Here is a 15,772-nt window from a genome sequence, read left to right as displayed (position 1 = left end):
TATTTCTCACTTAGAGACGTTTTGCTACTTTAATTGGCTGCATAATGTATGCACGAAAGTATATACTTGGCACCTCCCTAAAAAGCACTGTATTTATGCACAAACAAGTACACCGCTGTGTTCAAAATCAGTAAACATGCTTTCTTACAGTTTAAGTACAAATGGCTTTTACCTCATGCCAGGAATTTCCTAAATAGTTTCCATCTGTATGAGCCACTGTGATGAGAGTTTTAATGGTGTCAATATTCTTCTGCTTCATTTCAGTAATACCAGAACTTACTGTAAGTAATGTAAATCTTGCTAATGCTTGAACATAGGCATCTCTTTCAAGCTACAAATGGGAGGGAAAAGAACAAAAGTCTCGTAAGTATTTTGTTTCTTGCTCTTAGAGCAGTCTGTGTGATTTCATGAACTATACCATTTGTCTTTCTCTTGCTACAACTGAATTTCCAAAGCATAGTGAAAACATCTCATGTTCTTCTACAATAAACTGTTGGATAAAACCAGGCTCCTCCTACTCATGAAGTGTAATGTCTGACAGCAGAGAACACATAGGTTGTTGTTAGGTTTCTAGTTTGGTCTTTTGTGGGGGAACTGGATGCTCTTTCAAAATAAATGTGGCTACTTAGCTAAGCTTTTAGTATTCTTGTACTATACTCAGACCTACTCTGAAAATGCTGCCTTAGTTGCAGGATTTTTTTGTCAACAGAATCTACATAATGTATCTAAAAAGGCATGTTTTTGCCAATGCCACAGAACTGCTCAAACCCTATTTGATTTAATCCACATCGTTTGGAGCACCTTGGAATCTTCTGAGGCAAGAGTCATGGGCAGGTAAACAGCAAGAGATTATAATCTAGACAGATGAAATCTATCTCACAAGAGTTCCACATGTAGTTTACCCAATTTTTATGTTTTTCTATAAACCACAAAGGGAACTCCTCAAATTTCATATGAGCCAATTAAAACAGTGAAAAGGAGATCACACTTGAGCTCACAAAGTGTGTTTTACTGTCTTGTTATGTATGAGTGAAATGGTTGTACATCAGATAAACAAATTACAATTACAAAATATACTTAACTGCTTGGATATTTAAGGCTCTTTTCAAGTAAAAAAATGGCTGAGCACACTACAATCAAATATAAAATATTAAAAAAAATCCCAGGAAGAATGCTTGTTTCACAGAGAAAATGTGAACACCACGGCTCTGGGCAATGACAGAAAGGATGAATTATCATAGAGCCACACAGTGTGTCTGCCATGTTCAAACCCAACTACTATAGCAGGGTATGCTGGCAAAGGCATAGCAAACAAAGTCTAAGCACAGAAAAATAGAAGTTTCAAAGAAAGTGTACTCAGCAATGAAGCTTTAGAGTCTACAAACTATGCATCTTCTACTAGAAGAAAACGTTTTCAGTCCTACATGTTCATATTCCCCCTCTGTCACTTCTACACCATCAAAGTAGGAGAAAAAACAACTAAACAATGTGTCCATCATCCAAAAATTGAAACCAGATGATATAAGCAGATTAAGTACATCCTTTTGATAGCTATCTTGGCTCAGATGTTTAAGTCAGACTGTGTGACACTAAGATTAAAATATAGATTATAAATAATTATAAACAGAATCTATAACTGAGGTTTTAGAGGTAAACATGCATAGCTTAAACTATATTGTATATTCTGAAAGCTTTTAAAAACTAAAGGCATCCAGCTCTCTCTGTTATCTCTCAAAATGCATAAACCAATGGTAAGCTGTTATTAGATACCAATCTTAATTTCTGTACGTTTATTCAGTGAAACAGAAAAGTTGTCAGCACTGGTTAAGCACATGAAGAAAAACTTAATTCCAACAGAAACGATCCTTCAATCAGCTCAAGTACAGATTTGCCAGTCTCCTTCTAACCACCAGAGCTGTGTGGCCTCTGAAGTCAGACAACGCATCATCTTAATAAGGACCTCGCGCAATGGAATAGGCCTGTAGTATATTGAGATCATCAACAAACCAGGACAGTTTTTCATTACATTGACAAAGCAGAATTCCCACAGGAAACAAAGGAGGAATACAGTTTGTATAGAAAATTCAAAAGCAACACTTCTCATTTTCTGAAATTTAAAAATTTGGTTTTCGAACACCTCCAGTTCACGTTTGACCCAAGTCAATCGAAGGGTACAACTGAAGCATGGGGATCTTACAGCAAACATGTCCTTGCCCTCCCCACGCAAGGCAGACAACTCTAAGACTGGGAGTTAAACTCTGTAGCTGCTGAAACTGGTATTTGTACCAGTTTCACTTTTGCAGATTAGAAACAAAAATAACAGCAATGCCAATTTCACTGAACAGCTGCAGGATCCAGGGAAGGCTTTGTTAATCAAATTTTTAAGGCTGTTTAGTTTGGGGGCAGGTGGTGGTGGTGCAGAAATTAAGTGGAAAGACAGAGGAAGGAAACCTTATATGATCTCAAATGGGCTTTTTTTTAAGCACATCTTTTATAAGAGGTCCTAATGTGACTTTCCCCATTAGTGATAAAAAAGGTATCTAATTTACCAAATACAAGTGCAAGGGGAGAAGGAAGGCAAGCATTCACTATCACATGACATCAAAATCAACAGTTTTTACTAATAAGTCTTACAAGGTTGTTGATTGGTCTTTAATTTTTCTATGTTTTCAATGTACACATCAAATAACACAATGTCAAACACATGAATTTTGCTTGTCCCTCTCTTCAGTTATCCCTACGATGGACTTGGAGCAGACCAGTATTCCATTTATTAACTAATAATCTCCAATAATACAATTACACCTTAACTACCAAGGTTTTTTAAATGAAAAAAAAAAGCCAAAAAAGTGCCCAAATTTAATCAGAATTACCCTCTGGAGCCAGAGAGTCTGGAACTCTTGGCATCGCGCTTAATGCAAAATACATTCATGCATCACGTTAGGAATGAAATTTCCAGTGTCATAACTGTTAAAATCTTGTATTAGTATAATCTCTCTGAAGTTGAGAACAATACCTCAAATACAGTTCACAGAGATACTATTTTACTTAGGACAGACTCCTTTTAAGGAAACACCACAACAAAGCTAAACAGCTTTTGGTAACAAAGTTAAAAAGAGTATTTTGACCTAAAAGCAGTCAGCTTGCAGGGGAACAAAAATTCAGTACATAGGCATGGAAGAACTTACCACGAAACACCAGGAAAAATAAAGGTCACTTCGTTTTACACTTCCAGTTAAATATCAGATCATGTAAGTAACAGTAGAAGGAGGCTGCCTCTAGGTATTGCAGTGCATAACTTCAGCAACAAGAACTCTTAGAACCCCCACTAACATTTTGCTGGTACATAAATCAAAGTATTGTCTCAATCTTTTTTTTCTTACCTGAATGTTGAAAATGCAAGCAATCCGGATTGCACACCGTATACCCTCCAAACAAAGAGAGGCAACTTCGGTGTCATCACAGTCCTGTAGACCCACACTGAATGCAGCCAGGAAAGGCGTCCACGCCAACTGGAACACATGCAAAGGAAGTGTTATATTAGTAACTTAGTTAAGTTAGTATGTGAAGGGAATGTTATAAACATCTTGCTAGAGTATGAATTCCATCCTTAATTCACATCATTCCCCTGAAGTTGCCTTTTGTGCAAAAGGAAATAGGATAGACATGAGACACGGAACAGTACGAAGTATGGTTAGATGAGACCTGAGACACAGAATGGGACAGAAGTAATGCAGACTGGCACTCCCCTCAGAAGCATTCCACCCTCTCCCTCATCAACCAACACACACAATCATCCTTAGATTGTTGAAAAAAAACAAACCCTAGACCTATGTCAGTTAGATGTCTACTAGAGCCTTAGTATTCCCAGGATAACCTCTATCTTTGCACTGAGAAGCAGAGAAAGGGTCAATAGTTATTACAAAAATCAACAGAGCACATGACAGATTCATTTATGATGAAAAGTCTGTACTTAAGAAAGACTCACTTGTCCTGATAATACCAGAAGGAAAAAAAGAAGGCAGAGAAAATAGGGCTAACTTTATTAATTCCATTAAAATTATGGTAAGACAACAACAAAAGCAGGACATGACTCTTGCCTTATGTCTCTGCTCTTAATTTTGTTGCCCTAATCCCTCCATCTTCTTGTATCTAAGTCACTGCGGATGTTCCCCATCTCCCTTGCCTCAGCTGGAACTGAAGGAGCAATACACTCAACTAGTTATTGTGGAAGTGTCTACAAGGTCCTGTCCTTGTGGTGAAGGCTCCCTCTACCACAGGCAGAAAAAACAATCAGAAGATGCAGAGGGAACCTGCCATAAACACATGTGGTCATGGAGAGAAAACCCCACACTACCCAGAACAATTTTCAAAATCATTTTAAGTCAAGTCACCCCAGATGAAATATAGTCAATGGGCACAGCAAGGTGCACAGATCTCACACTTAAATTCATAATAAAATGATGCACCACAGAGCTCTGGTTTAATTTAACCCAGCAATTTCAAATGCATTATCTCAGAAAATCATTTAGAACTTGCACATACCAAAAGGTAACAGGGACAGTATTAATGACATTACATGATTGCCTAGATCCAGGATTTAATTCCCTATTGTATGACCTTTCAAGGTTCCTTCCAACTCAAACTATTCTGTGATTTTTATGTTCAGAAATGTATGTTTCTTCTCTTCCTAATTTTTCATTCCTATTGAAACCAAAGCTAATCTTAAAAATCACAAAAGTGAAGAACACTCTTAAGAACTATCTAATGATCTCTACAGTGTGCTTTTTAACTAGATCCATCCAGTTATTTGTGATACACTATTTCACTAAGTGTGAAATTCAAGCCTCAAAAACAGACAACCAATTTTGGGCTGCTAAGGTGGGTGATGAAGTGAATTTTTGCTCTGTTTTAATAATTTAGCAAATCTAGCTGTAAATACAGTTATAATGATCAATTTTACATGGACATCAATAGGTGAGCCACACAGAAATTCATAAAGTTTTGCTGAAATAAAAATTTAGGAGTCTAAATAAGAAGATGTGAAATTCAGTATTTAGATTTCATGTTTCTCACTTTTTTGAGAAGACTGCTCTCTGTTTGACACATTACTGTCCTCAGTACTTTAGTTCATGAACATCCTCAAGCAAGAAGACTTCTAATTCTCATCATCTTCACAAAAGACTTTAAAGGTGTTAATTTACCCTGATGCTTCGTATTTCATTCTTTGAAAATGGATTTTGCAAATGTACTTTTCGGATACTAAAGCTAGGAAGTACTAGGGCTGGTATCTTAAGGAAAAATAGACTGAATTTTACAGATGTCTGCATGTAGGTGACTTCATTTCAGCCTTAAAGAATTCAAGTGAGGATGTACAGTATACCTTTATCAAGTGACACCTTGAAAGCAGATCTTTTAAAAAGGCTACATTCAGTGTTCATCTTTACAAACAGGGTGCTTTGCTAGTATTATTAATAAGGTGACAAAGGACTAAGAAGTTTGCCCCATGGACAGCAATCTCACAGCTAGATTCTCAGTGTGCCTAGGCAGACAAGAAGGCCGGTGGCATCCTGGCCTGTATCAGCAAGTGTGGCCCGCAGGACAAGGGCAGTGATCGTTCATTCCCCTGGACTGGGCACTGCCGAGGCTGCAGCTCGGGCACTGTGTTCAGTTCTGTACCCCTCATGACACCAAAGACATTGTGGTGTTGGAGTGTGCCCAGAGAAGGGCAGTAAAGTTGGTGAAGGAGGTGGGAGACGGTCTCTTCTCCCAAATAATAAGTGATAGGACAAGAGTAAAGGATCTCAAGTTGCACCAGGGGAGTCTTAGATTGGATATCCAGGAAAATTTCTACAAGGAAAGAGATGAAAAATGTTGGAACAGGCTGCCCGGGGAAGTGGTGCAGTCACCAGCACTGGAGGTATTTAAAAGATGTGTGAATAAGCCACTTAGGGACATGCTTAATGGTGGACTTCGCAGTGCTGAGTTAAGAGTTGGACTCAAAGTTCTTAAAGGTCTTTTTCAACCTAAATGATTCTATGATCCTTGAGTCTGGGCCTGGAGCCCCACCGGACCTCACAGCTTCCAGGGAACCGTTTGTTTATTGCAATGGTCTGAGACTCTACCTCTCTGGAGTAGTTCACAAAGGAGTCATGTGAGGGCCATGACTTGCACAAGGGCCACAAATGAGAGCACACAGTAAGGGCACAACAATTTATTGTAGTGGGAGGTAACTGCCATGAGTTAGTTATGCCAGAGACCATATCCAAGAGCACACTGAGGCATCATACGCTACTGAATGACTCTGTATCTACCACTCTGAATCACTGGTATGGAAAACACATTTGGGATGCAGACATATTAGTACCTGTACAATGGCAAAGATAGATGTTAAGAGTAATAGTTTAATACAGGTCCAGTTACCTCCCCCTAAACCAGATGAGAGTCTAAGCTTTTCTAAAATACTAAGTTGCAACAGACAACATCAGATTAAGAGTTTGTTCTGACAACTGCCCCCGGCAAATGCTATTAAGTAACCTCCCTTACAAGCAGTAAGAACAATGAATCAAAATTAGAAATCTGGTTTTCGACTATATCTCTACACCTGAAATAAAAATCCTATAATTTAAAAATTTTAACCAGTCTTCATACTTTTTGCCCCCTTAACATACTCCTTGTAATTCCTTCATTGTATAACGATGCTGCTTCCATCAGGACTGAAACTTCTTAAATTCCAAGGTAAATGAAAGTACATTAGAAGGCTCAAAATCCTTTCTTTTCTGTAGTAATTTTAAATAAGTTACAAAATGAAAAAACTATAGCAGATGCAAATCTTTAGGATTTTTAATAAATCTTGTCAAGTCAGTACTTTGTATTAAGAAACTGTGATATTCTATATATTAAGCATGTATCTCACCTTAAACATGGGTCTCACATGCTCCAGGTGTGTTGCACTAGTAAAAGGGGCCTGAACGTGGCTCACTGCCTCCATAAGAGCTTTAGCTGTTTTAGCCATTTGTTCCATTTCCAAGTTATATAGGAGTCTTCTCTGCTTTTCACTAGCAACACCTGTAAACACATTTTTTCCTTTTATTTGTGCACCTTTAGCAGTGGTGTCTTTAGAAATATAATTATTTTATGTTTTTCGTTAAGTGCAAGACTCAAATGAACTTTATTTACTTCACTTCTTGAAATTGCCCCACCAGCAAGATACTTCTTTTACAATACAGATAAAATTTAACTTAAGGCAAACTTGATAGGAAATATAACCTCCTTTAAACCTTTATAGAATTTCTTCTCCATTGCCTAAAATGACAGCATAAATATCATATTCCCTAAGCCAAATTCAGGGTGAAGAGACAATTCATAGTAATCCATTGGCACAGAAAATAACAATAAAAATAACTGGACATCCTTTTTCTGAGGGAGAACTACATTAATCACCTTGTTATTTCCATAACAGAACCTCCATCTCATCGAGAGTGAAACCCAAGTAATAACCAGCTTTTCAAAAATTACAGTAAAACATTACATTAATTGAACGAATACTGAAAACAAGAGGGATTCTTTATTCCAGATGCAAATTTCCTGTAAGCAACCTGTTCATAAGGCTAACATAGGATTTAAAAGTATATAAATATGTTGGGAAGAAGTCAAGTCTCTCTCAATGCTCTCTGTAGAAAAGCTAGAATGATAACACCCGAATCATTACGCTGTGCCAAACACAAAAAGTTTTCCTGGTATATGAGAGTGGAAAAGGTAATTAATTTTGTAAGTGCATAAAATAGTGCCTACGAACCAAATATTGCAAAATTTTTGAAGATGACAGACTGGTTGTTACAGGAAATTGCGATGGTTCCTAGAAGCAGAAGACTGACCTTGTGTGTGCTTTGCACTATGCCTATCAATGACGTTTCATAGAGCCCTCAGATTTCCCTGTGTTGCTGTTCAACAGCAAACCCTGCCTTCTCTATGGTCATGACTGCCAGGAATTCAGATGCAAAGGGAAGTGAAAATCAGCAGCTGCATTTAACACAGATCTAAAGGAGCATCATGCATTTATGTTAAAAGGAAAAGGAGATAAAATTAGAAGCTAGGGCTCATTTTGAGTTAAGTGAGTGGTGTTTGCTTCATTCAACTCTCGTTCTAAAAGGAACTTCATGAAACTGAAAAGCCAAACTATGAAGAACGGTAACATTGCAACTACTTACTTTGTTTACTAGATTTTGTGGGTATTGTTAATTCTTTCGTTTCTTTCATCGAAATCTTCTTTCCAGCTATTTCATTATATATAGCAGACAAATATTCTTCAGGCAGATCTTTACTGTCATTGATACCTCTATTCATTTTAATGTATTGCTCTTTTGTCATTTTATTCTTAACCTGAAATCCAGAGAGTAACTGTAAATATCAACAAATGAGGCAAGCTCATTGCAGTTGCAATGCTGTCTATAAAACTGCCCAGCAGATGAAAGGTTACCATCAAGGACAAACCTGCTGATTCACAAGGCATTTTTAAGTACTCAATACATGCAAGACTACACTGTCAAATCTACAAAATAATACAAGTGCATGAGGACATTCTACCACTCAAACATGTGGTAGGAGCCACAGATCAATTAGACATATATTATAAAAATTAAAAGGAAAAAAAAAAGGAAAAAAAGAATAAAAGTGCTTTATCTTGTCATACAGACCAAACTATCTTACAGAAGGCTTAAACAAAAGAACATTAAAATATCAAAGCACATGAAACACAAAACTGCTAACCATAAGCTACTTTACTTCTCACACACATATTGGTGTTAAATTGGACATCAACCTTTTACAACTACATTGTCACAAAGTCTGAAAGTTACATATCTATGGATTGCACAAATATTTATCCCAACAACATACCTGTGGACTGTGAAGGTCTGTTGTCAACATGATAATGGAGTAAGCTAAAACATACGCAGTATCTGCACTAGCAAAAAGAGTTTGCCTGAAGGCAAAAAGGAGAAAAAGAACAGCAAATTTAATTTATTAGGATTTTTTACTAATTATTCAACTTTCCAAAGTTTTGAAGACAAAGTACATCTTACCCCTGGTTACATTCTAAATATCTAGCAGCAAATTTCTCCATTAGCCGATCAATTTTTTGAGCTTCTCCTGGAAGACGAAATCCTTCTAGAAACATGCGCAGAGCTGAAACAAAATCCTTTCCTGAAAAGTCGTGTTGGTCTACATATGCATACATGACTTCTTTGTTAAATTTATCATTGTCTCCCAGGAACTCCCCAACCTGAGTCTAAAATAAGAACAGAAAAGGCAAACTAGTGCATTTATACTTGGAAAAATACCCCAAACTAAAACAGAGTCAAGTATCTCTCAGAGAGGCCTGTATGTTAACTAAGACATGCTCCTGCTTCTCCTCTACTCTCTAAAGCCAAGTATTTTGGCCATATATTCCATCATAATGCTCTTACAAGCTCATACATATCTGCCTACATTCATCCTTCTCTGGCTTTACTTACATACAATTTTTTCATTAGATGAACTCCACATGTGCACAATACAAAGTTAATATTACCAATGATTGTTCTTTGTTATAATGATTTTTGTAGTTAGGAAGCTTACTACAGGAATGAAAAGGTTACTGAACTCAACTTTATTCCCTAGGTGAAGATCTCAAATAGATGCAAGTGATGCTCAAATACAACCATGTTGATCACTGTCAATGCAACATGGTACAGTGAAACGTAACAAGCACTCAGATAAAGATGCCTGTATATCTATATGTAAACTGAGGTTAAAAAATTTGTTTTGATGTCTTATTCTAAGTTTCAATACTCAAATTTGTGTTTAGCCACAGCTGCAAGTGTGAGCACTAATGGGGGTGGGTACTAAGCACAGTGGTGCAGACTGCTGTTCCAGAAAGCTGAGTTTTCCATGAGAATATTACCACAGATACTCCCACCCTCCTCAGCCAGATATTGCAGCACCCTTCCAAGTCCAGCAGTAACTGCTAGCTGTAAATAAAATCAAAGAACTAATCTAGATTAAAAAACTTTCCATTGGGAAGCAGAAAAGAGTGCTTTTAATGTTGTTGCACCACATTATTTTTAATCCATCTCTGAAAGACAGATACTTCCAGCAATTCCTTACTGGAACTAAAGTATATACAATTTACTAAGCTGCTTCTAGCTATACAAGTAACTAAGTACAAGTTTTGAGTCAGCTCAAGCAGGTCAGTGTTTTCCTTTACACGTCACTGAACTGCAGGTGTGCACAGTACAGGGTATAGCTCTAATGCATTCCTCAAGCTTATAAATTTTAAAAGAGACAAGTTTTCTTTTCCTCACTGTACAGTAACACTACACACTTTAAAACACTATCAAGTGATTTGCAATTAGTATAAACACATCTGCATGAGCAAAATCAATCATCAGGAAAACAGTTTTCTTACTGAATCTAATCTTTCCTCTTGATGCAAGAACTGGGCAATATCTTCCGGGGTAGTGCCAAGCATTCCTTGTTCTTGCAGGTACTGAATCCCCCTCTTTGGTTTCTTATTGAATCTGTACAATCAAGATCAGGATGGAATAAGGGTTAACCCTTTTACCCATGCACAAAGCTATATCAGCTTAAGTAAGAAGATTCAGTAATTTCAGATGAGGTCCTGAAAAATCTATGTAGTAAATATTTTTCCTTTATCAAACTGCATTCGATGGATCGAGCTGTTCTTTCTATGATTATTTCCATCATCATTGGATAATGTGCGTTTTGTTTGCTTGTTTTTGTTGTTGTTCCCCCGAAAACAGCCTCCTCTTCCTCTTTGCAACGTAATTGCCAGCATGGCATCCAGGCAGCTCTCAGTAAAGAGAGTTAAACACTATTATTTACTCTGGCACTCGTCAAGAAAAAATATTCCACAAAGACAGCAAGGTCTTGGCTTGGAAAGAACAATTATGCTCTGTTGATTTTTATGTTGATCTGTATGGACCAATCAAGAAATCCATGAGTTGCCTGTAGGAATGGAAATGTACAAGACAAGAAACCAGGTAACCGAAAGGAACTGAAACCCTAAAGGACTAAGGCATGTTTGTTCAGGGCCCCAGAACCACATGACAGAAAACTTACATTTTTGCATAAATGCACCTCACTGAGGAGGTTAAGGTGATAAAGCTGAAATCACACAGAAGATTCATGTCAGACTGCACTGAGAAATTACACTATCCTCCAGTTCTAATTACAAGTTAATTAATCAGAAGCAAGCATCAGGTTAAGCATATAGGCACTTTCATCAGTAATGTGTACGTTAAAATGGGTCATATTCAGCTGATCACAAGTTCAATGTTCTTCTTATCCAAATATGAAAACCTTATTTTTAGACAAGCAGGTCTGGAGAAAAAAAAGAACAAACATTCAGAGTACTCATCTTCTAGCTGTGAGGAATTAGGTTAACACAAAACACTGTTGACAGGCTCCAAAGCGGACACCATTCAGCACTCTTTCACCAGAGAAGTGCTGTTACATCCAGAGCATTTTCCTAACACAAGATGAGTATCTATGAGGAGAAGGAAGAAAAACCTAGGAATCTTCATAGCTCCAAAAGAATCCACCCTCCTGGCGTGATAAAAGTGCACTTACAAGTCAATTCCTTGTTCTATTATTTCCTTTTGTTGCTTTAGGACCTCAAACTGCTCTGGGTTGTCAGTGCCAGACATCTGTGTGCTGTAACTGCCAATTCCCGATGAAGCAGTAGAATCCAAGGAATTTAAGCTTCCATATCTGTTAATTGTCTCAGGGTGTTTGGTTTCATTGCTGTCCTGTTCAGTGGGTTTTTCTTGGCCTATTGGAATTGGAAAGGGTTACATACATCCAAAATACACACAGTGAAAAAAGCCTAACATCATAGTTTATTTTTAAAATTCTTTCTGAAGGCTCTGAAAAGTTACTGGGGTTACCTTCAATGATGTATTTATTTTTATATAAATATTCTGCTTTTATTTTTATCGGGAAAATAAATAATAATTAAAAATCATTAAATATAACAAGAAGAATTCTTTTAGTTCATCACATACGGAAATTCAAGCCTTAAACTACAACGCTAATTTGTAGGCAGTTGGAAAAAATTCAACACCAGAGAAACCTAATTACATCTCGTATCTTCTATTTTCAAGTCTAATATTACTTTTGAGCTGAAGCAAATAACAGTATTCTGAATTTTTGAAGTACAGTATCTAAATGAATTTAGGCATGTCAAGGAGATGGTGCTCTCAGTTCACAAAGACAGCAGTGCTAACCACTCCTGAAAAGTTCCTTTGAAGTTATTCACTTTAAGCACCTAATCTGAAAATTCTGGCATAACCTTAATACTTCTCACCACAGGTCAGATAGAAACAGAATTAAAACAAGTAATGATTTAGTTACTTCATTGCTTACAACATCCAAGTTCTATAGCTTCAGTAAGTAAATAATAAGCAAAGAAGGAATTTCTTTACTATTAAGTAAAAGAAATGCTTTCCATCCAGCTTGCTTCAGTAGTAATTTAATCATTATGAAATTAGATGCAATCAGGGAGCTTCAAAAGAAGTTTTGAGATGTTTTTAAAACTACAAACACAAAATCACAGGATTTAGTGATTTTTCAGTCTAGCAGTGTTCTAGGAATTCACACAATTAGGAAAAGACAACTGAGAACTTGTTCAAATGATACCAAACATCAGTATTTCTACTAAAGAATAAAAATTTATTCTCCCTCTTTTTTAATGCAAGAGGCCTTATTAATCTGTACACTAACAATATCAAGACATTGGAAGGACGTACTAAACTCCTGCAGCACCTCTTACTAAAGCCAGAAGAAACATCTTGTGCCTTACCCAGTGTTGTCTGAGAATTGGGGTTTACATACTGATCCTTACTCCACTCGACCATGCACTTCAAGATTGACACTAAGCATTCCAGTCCTTTTTTCCTCAAACTTAATTCCTAGAAAAGATTTCATAAACAATTTATTAGTGGAATAGAGTTTAGTTTCAACCTATCATGACAAGAAACATGAAGCTTCATAAAGTTTAGTTTAGTTTACCTGAACATTGGACATGCCAAGTTCTTGGCTACCCCTTCCTTGAGCAATCTTTGACAAGTCATTAACCAGCCTTTCAAATATATTTGCTGCATTTAAATCACAATCATAGTTCACGTAGATGTCCACTACGCTCTGGGCATCTGTAAATACAATGACATTGTCAAACTTGGAACAAAAACTAGGTAATTCAATGAAAGGTAAGTACAGTTCTGTTCTTTAAGATAAAAATGTAAAAAGTAGAATCAAATGGTCCTTAATACCTGCACATATCCTTGTCAGTGTTTGTATAACCATCCACTTATGATCAAATGAGCTAGTAGAAGTTTCCAAGATATACAGGAAAATTTCTTTGAAGAAAACCTAACAAATATTCAAGGAAGAGGGAGACAAAAAATATCTATTACAAACACAGTCACTAACTTTGATGCCAAAATGATGATATAATTCTGAAAGCAGTAATTCAGATCTACAGGCAATAAAGAAAAAAAATGAAGAAAGGAAGAAATACAACTTATGCTTGATACATTCAAATTAGGAATTTGAATTACTTATGTACTTCTGGAGTTTTGTCCAAATAAAAAATTTGGTTTATATTCTGAGTACTCAAAACCAGAAGAACTGGGAATGATGTCAAATCCTGAAGTACAATTTAGCCTAACAAAAAGTCTAACCTGCTGTTAAAGATTCATTTGGGATTTTGAATGAAGAGGTATTACCTCATCACAAAAAGGTCTTTTTCTACAAGATGGCACAAACATAACAAACAGCCTTAAACAAATCCAAAGTACTGGACCTCCACTAGAAAGGAAACGTCCTGACACAAAACAATTACACTATGGTATTAGATTACTGGAAGAAAAGCACTGGTCAGGCACAGCATAAAAATTGCAGCAAGTCTATTAATAAGAAAGGCTACTTCTCCCTAAGAGAGATTAGTTTTCCCTGAAATCACTTTAGTACAGATGTTGTTGTTTGGAACAGAGACTATTTCATACCCCCTCAGTTCCTCACCAGATCTATCAGCACTACAGGCTGACTAATTCAGCTGAGCATGCTCAGCAGGACAGGCTTCTTCTTGCTTTCCCGAGCAGCACCAACTGCTGTGACAGCACCTGAACCCCAAGTGTGAACTGCTACACGGCATTACATCATCATCCTACACAACATTACATCCCAGCTCTGCACTTCTGAGAGCTCTGCTCTTCGCAGTCAGTGTGGCTACCAAACCCACCAACATGTTTTTTCTAGAATGCTGCTGATGGGCTCAAGCCACTTCTCCGATAACATCATGCAAATATCCAAAAACAGAACTACCCTTGTTTATAATACCAGCTATTCCTTTATGGCAGAGAAATTTTACACAGATTTGTATGCTATTAGCTGGGCTAATTAGCAATTAGCATAAGGCTAATTCCACTTTAAGTCACATGTTTGAGGAAAAACAGTAACGGTGACTTCCAGGCAACCTTGTTGGTAAATTATTTCCTCAAGCAAAATGTGCTAACAATAGTCACATGTTATTGGCCTCTCTGGAGAGAAAGAGAGAGACAGATACAGAGTACAAATCCAGCTCCTAGATAAGGAAAGAATCCCTATAAAACCTAAGGAGTTCCAACACATAACAGATCAAAGACTTTCAAATACCTAAACCTAAATACCTAAATATTTAAGAGAATACTACACTGATTTTAGCCACAATTTTATGTAATCAGAGAAAGACAAAAATTTATTAAATGTCATGCTATGAGCAATCCTTAGTTATATATTTGCTGTTTTCTGGGTTTTTTTTACTCAAAGACAGTAATGCTATATACTCTCTGGAATCAGGAAAATTATTTTTTTCTGGTAGAAAACAAAAAAAAGTCACTGATGGAGCAGAGAAAAAAGGTTTCAAGGATAAAATCTACACTCAAATTTAATAAGAAGAAATTAACTGGGAAGTCTGCATACTATAAAGGCACTTCAGATCTCCATGCTTCCAAGACAGAACTGACTTCTTCGAATAAGCCTATCTTGGAATGAACAGCTTCTCAAAACTGCTGATTATTTACATTTCAGATATTTAAAAATGCTATCTATCACTATGTCACTGATTGCAATTCACATCACAGAGCTGAGGCTTTGTTCCTAGTATATTGGAAAAGTAAACTAGAAAACAGTAATTGATTTATTTATTTGTCAAATGAGAGTACGAGTACAAAGACAGCTTATTCACAGTTATGAGAGGGGTTGGTAATGGTAGATATAGGTAAATGACAGCCCAACTTCTGTGATATCTGGGACTTCATTTGCTGCAAATATATTCATTAACCCATTCAGAAATACAGTTACAGTACACCTAAGGTACAACTCAAACTCTTTTAGCTGTCAGAGCTACTATTTTAGCTGAATATGTAAGTCAAAAGGCCAAGGAGGGTCGCTTCCAACAGAATTTGAAGCTATTCTTATAAAATATGCCAGAAAATTCTTACACAGATGAAGAAAGCAGCCTCAAATCCCAAAATACACAGATTTTGCATATCATAAATCAGAGCATATGGCTCTTCTTACAGCTCCAAGACACAAACTGAATGTGAAGTTATCTACTTCTCTACCCACACCTTTTCAATAACCTTTAGGATCAGTAGCTGAAAGAAGATGAATTCTTATGTCACAAACAGAAAAAAGAAAAAAGGTTCTGTCCCCCATACTTTGTACAAGA

General features: G+C 36.7%; 1 protein-coding gene across 2 annotated transcripts in view; it reads right to left on the bottom strand.

The window, feature by feature from the left end:
• The window catches only part of ARFGEF1 (ARF guanine nucleotide exchange factor 1), a 90,884-nt gene that overhangs the window by 23,136 nt on the left and 51,976 nt on the right, over nucleotides 1-15,772 (bottom strand). For both annotated transcript variants that reach the window (XM_071554399.1, XM_071554398.1), the window contains 11 exons: nucleotides 13,332-13,431; nucleotides 13,072-13,211; nucleotides 12,863-12,971; nucleotides 11,632-11,833; nucleotides 10,448-10,559; nucleotides 9,084-9,289; nucleotides 8,899-8,983; nucleotides 8,211-8,382; nucleotides 6,917-7,068; nucleotides 3,384-3,512; nucleotides 173-331 (listed from right to left, as the gene is read on the bottom strand). In XM_071554399.1, coding sequence (XP_071410500.1) covers nucleotides 173-331; nucleotides 3,384-3,512; nucleotides 6,917-7,068; nucleotides 8,211-8,382; nucleotides 8,899-8,983; nucleotides 9,084-9,289; nucleotides 10,448-10,559; nucleotides 11,632-11,833; nucleotides 12,863-12,971; nucleotides 13,072-13,211; nucleotides 13,332-13,431 — 1,566 coding nt within the window. The remainder of the gene's footprint in view (nucleotides 1-172; nucleotides 332-3,383; nucleotides 3,513-6,916; nucleotides 7,069-8,210; nucleotides 8,383-8,898; nucleotides 8,984-9,083; nucleotides 9,290-10,447; nucleotides 10,560-11,631; nucleotides 11,834-12,862; nucleotides 12,972-13,071; nucleotides 13,212-13,331; nucleotides 13,432-15,772) is intronic.

Source organism: Pithys albifrons, chromosome 4, assembly GCF_047495875.1.
Source record: "Pithys albifrons albifrons isolate INPA30051 chromosome 4, PitAlb_v1, whole genome shotgun sequence".
NCBI lineage: Eukaryota > Metazoa > Chordata > Aves > Passeriformes > Thamnophilidae > Pithys > Pithys albifrons.
This window is presented reverse-complemented; position numbering and strand designations above follow the sequence as displayed.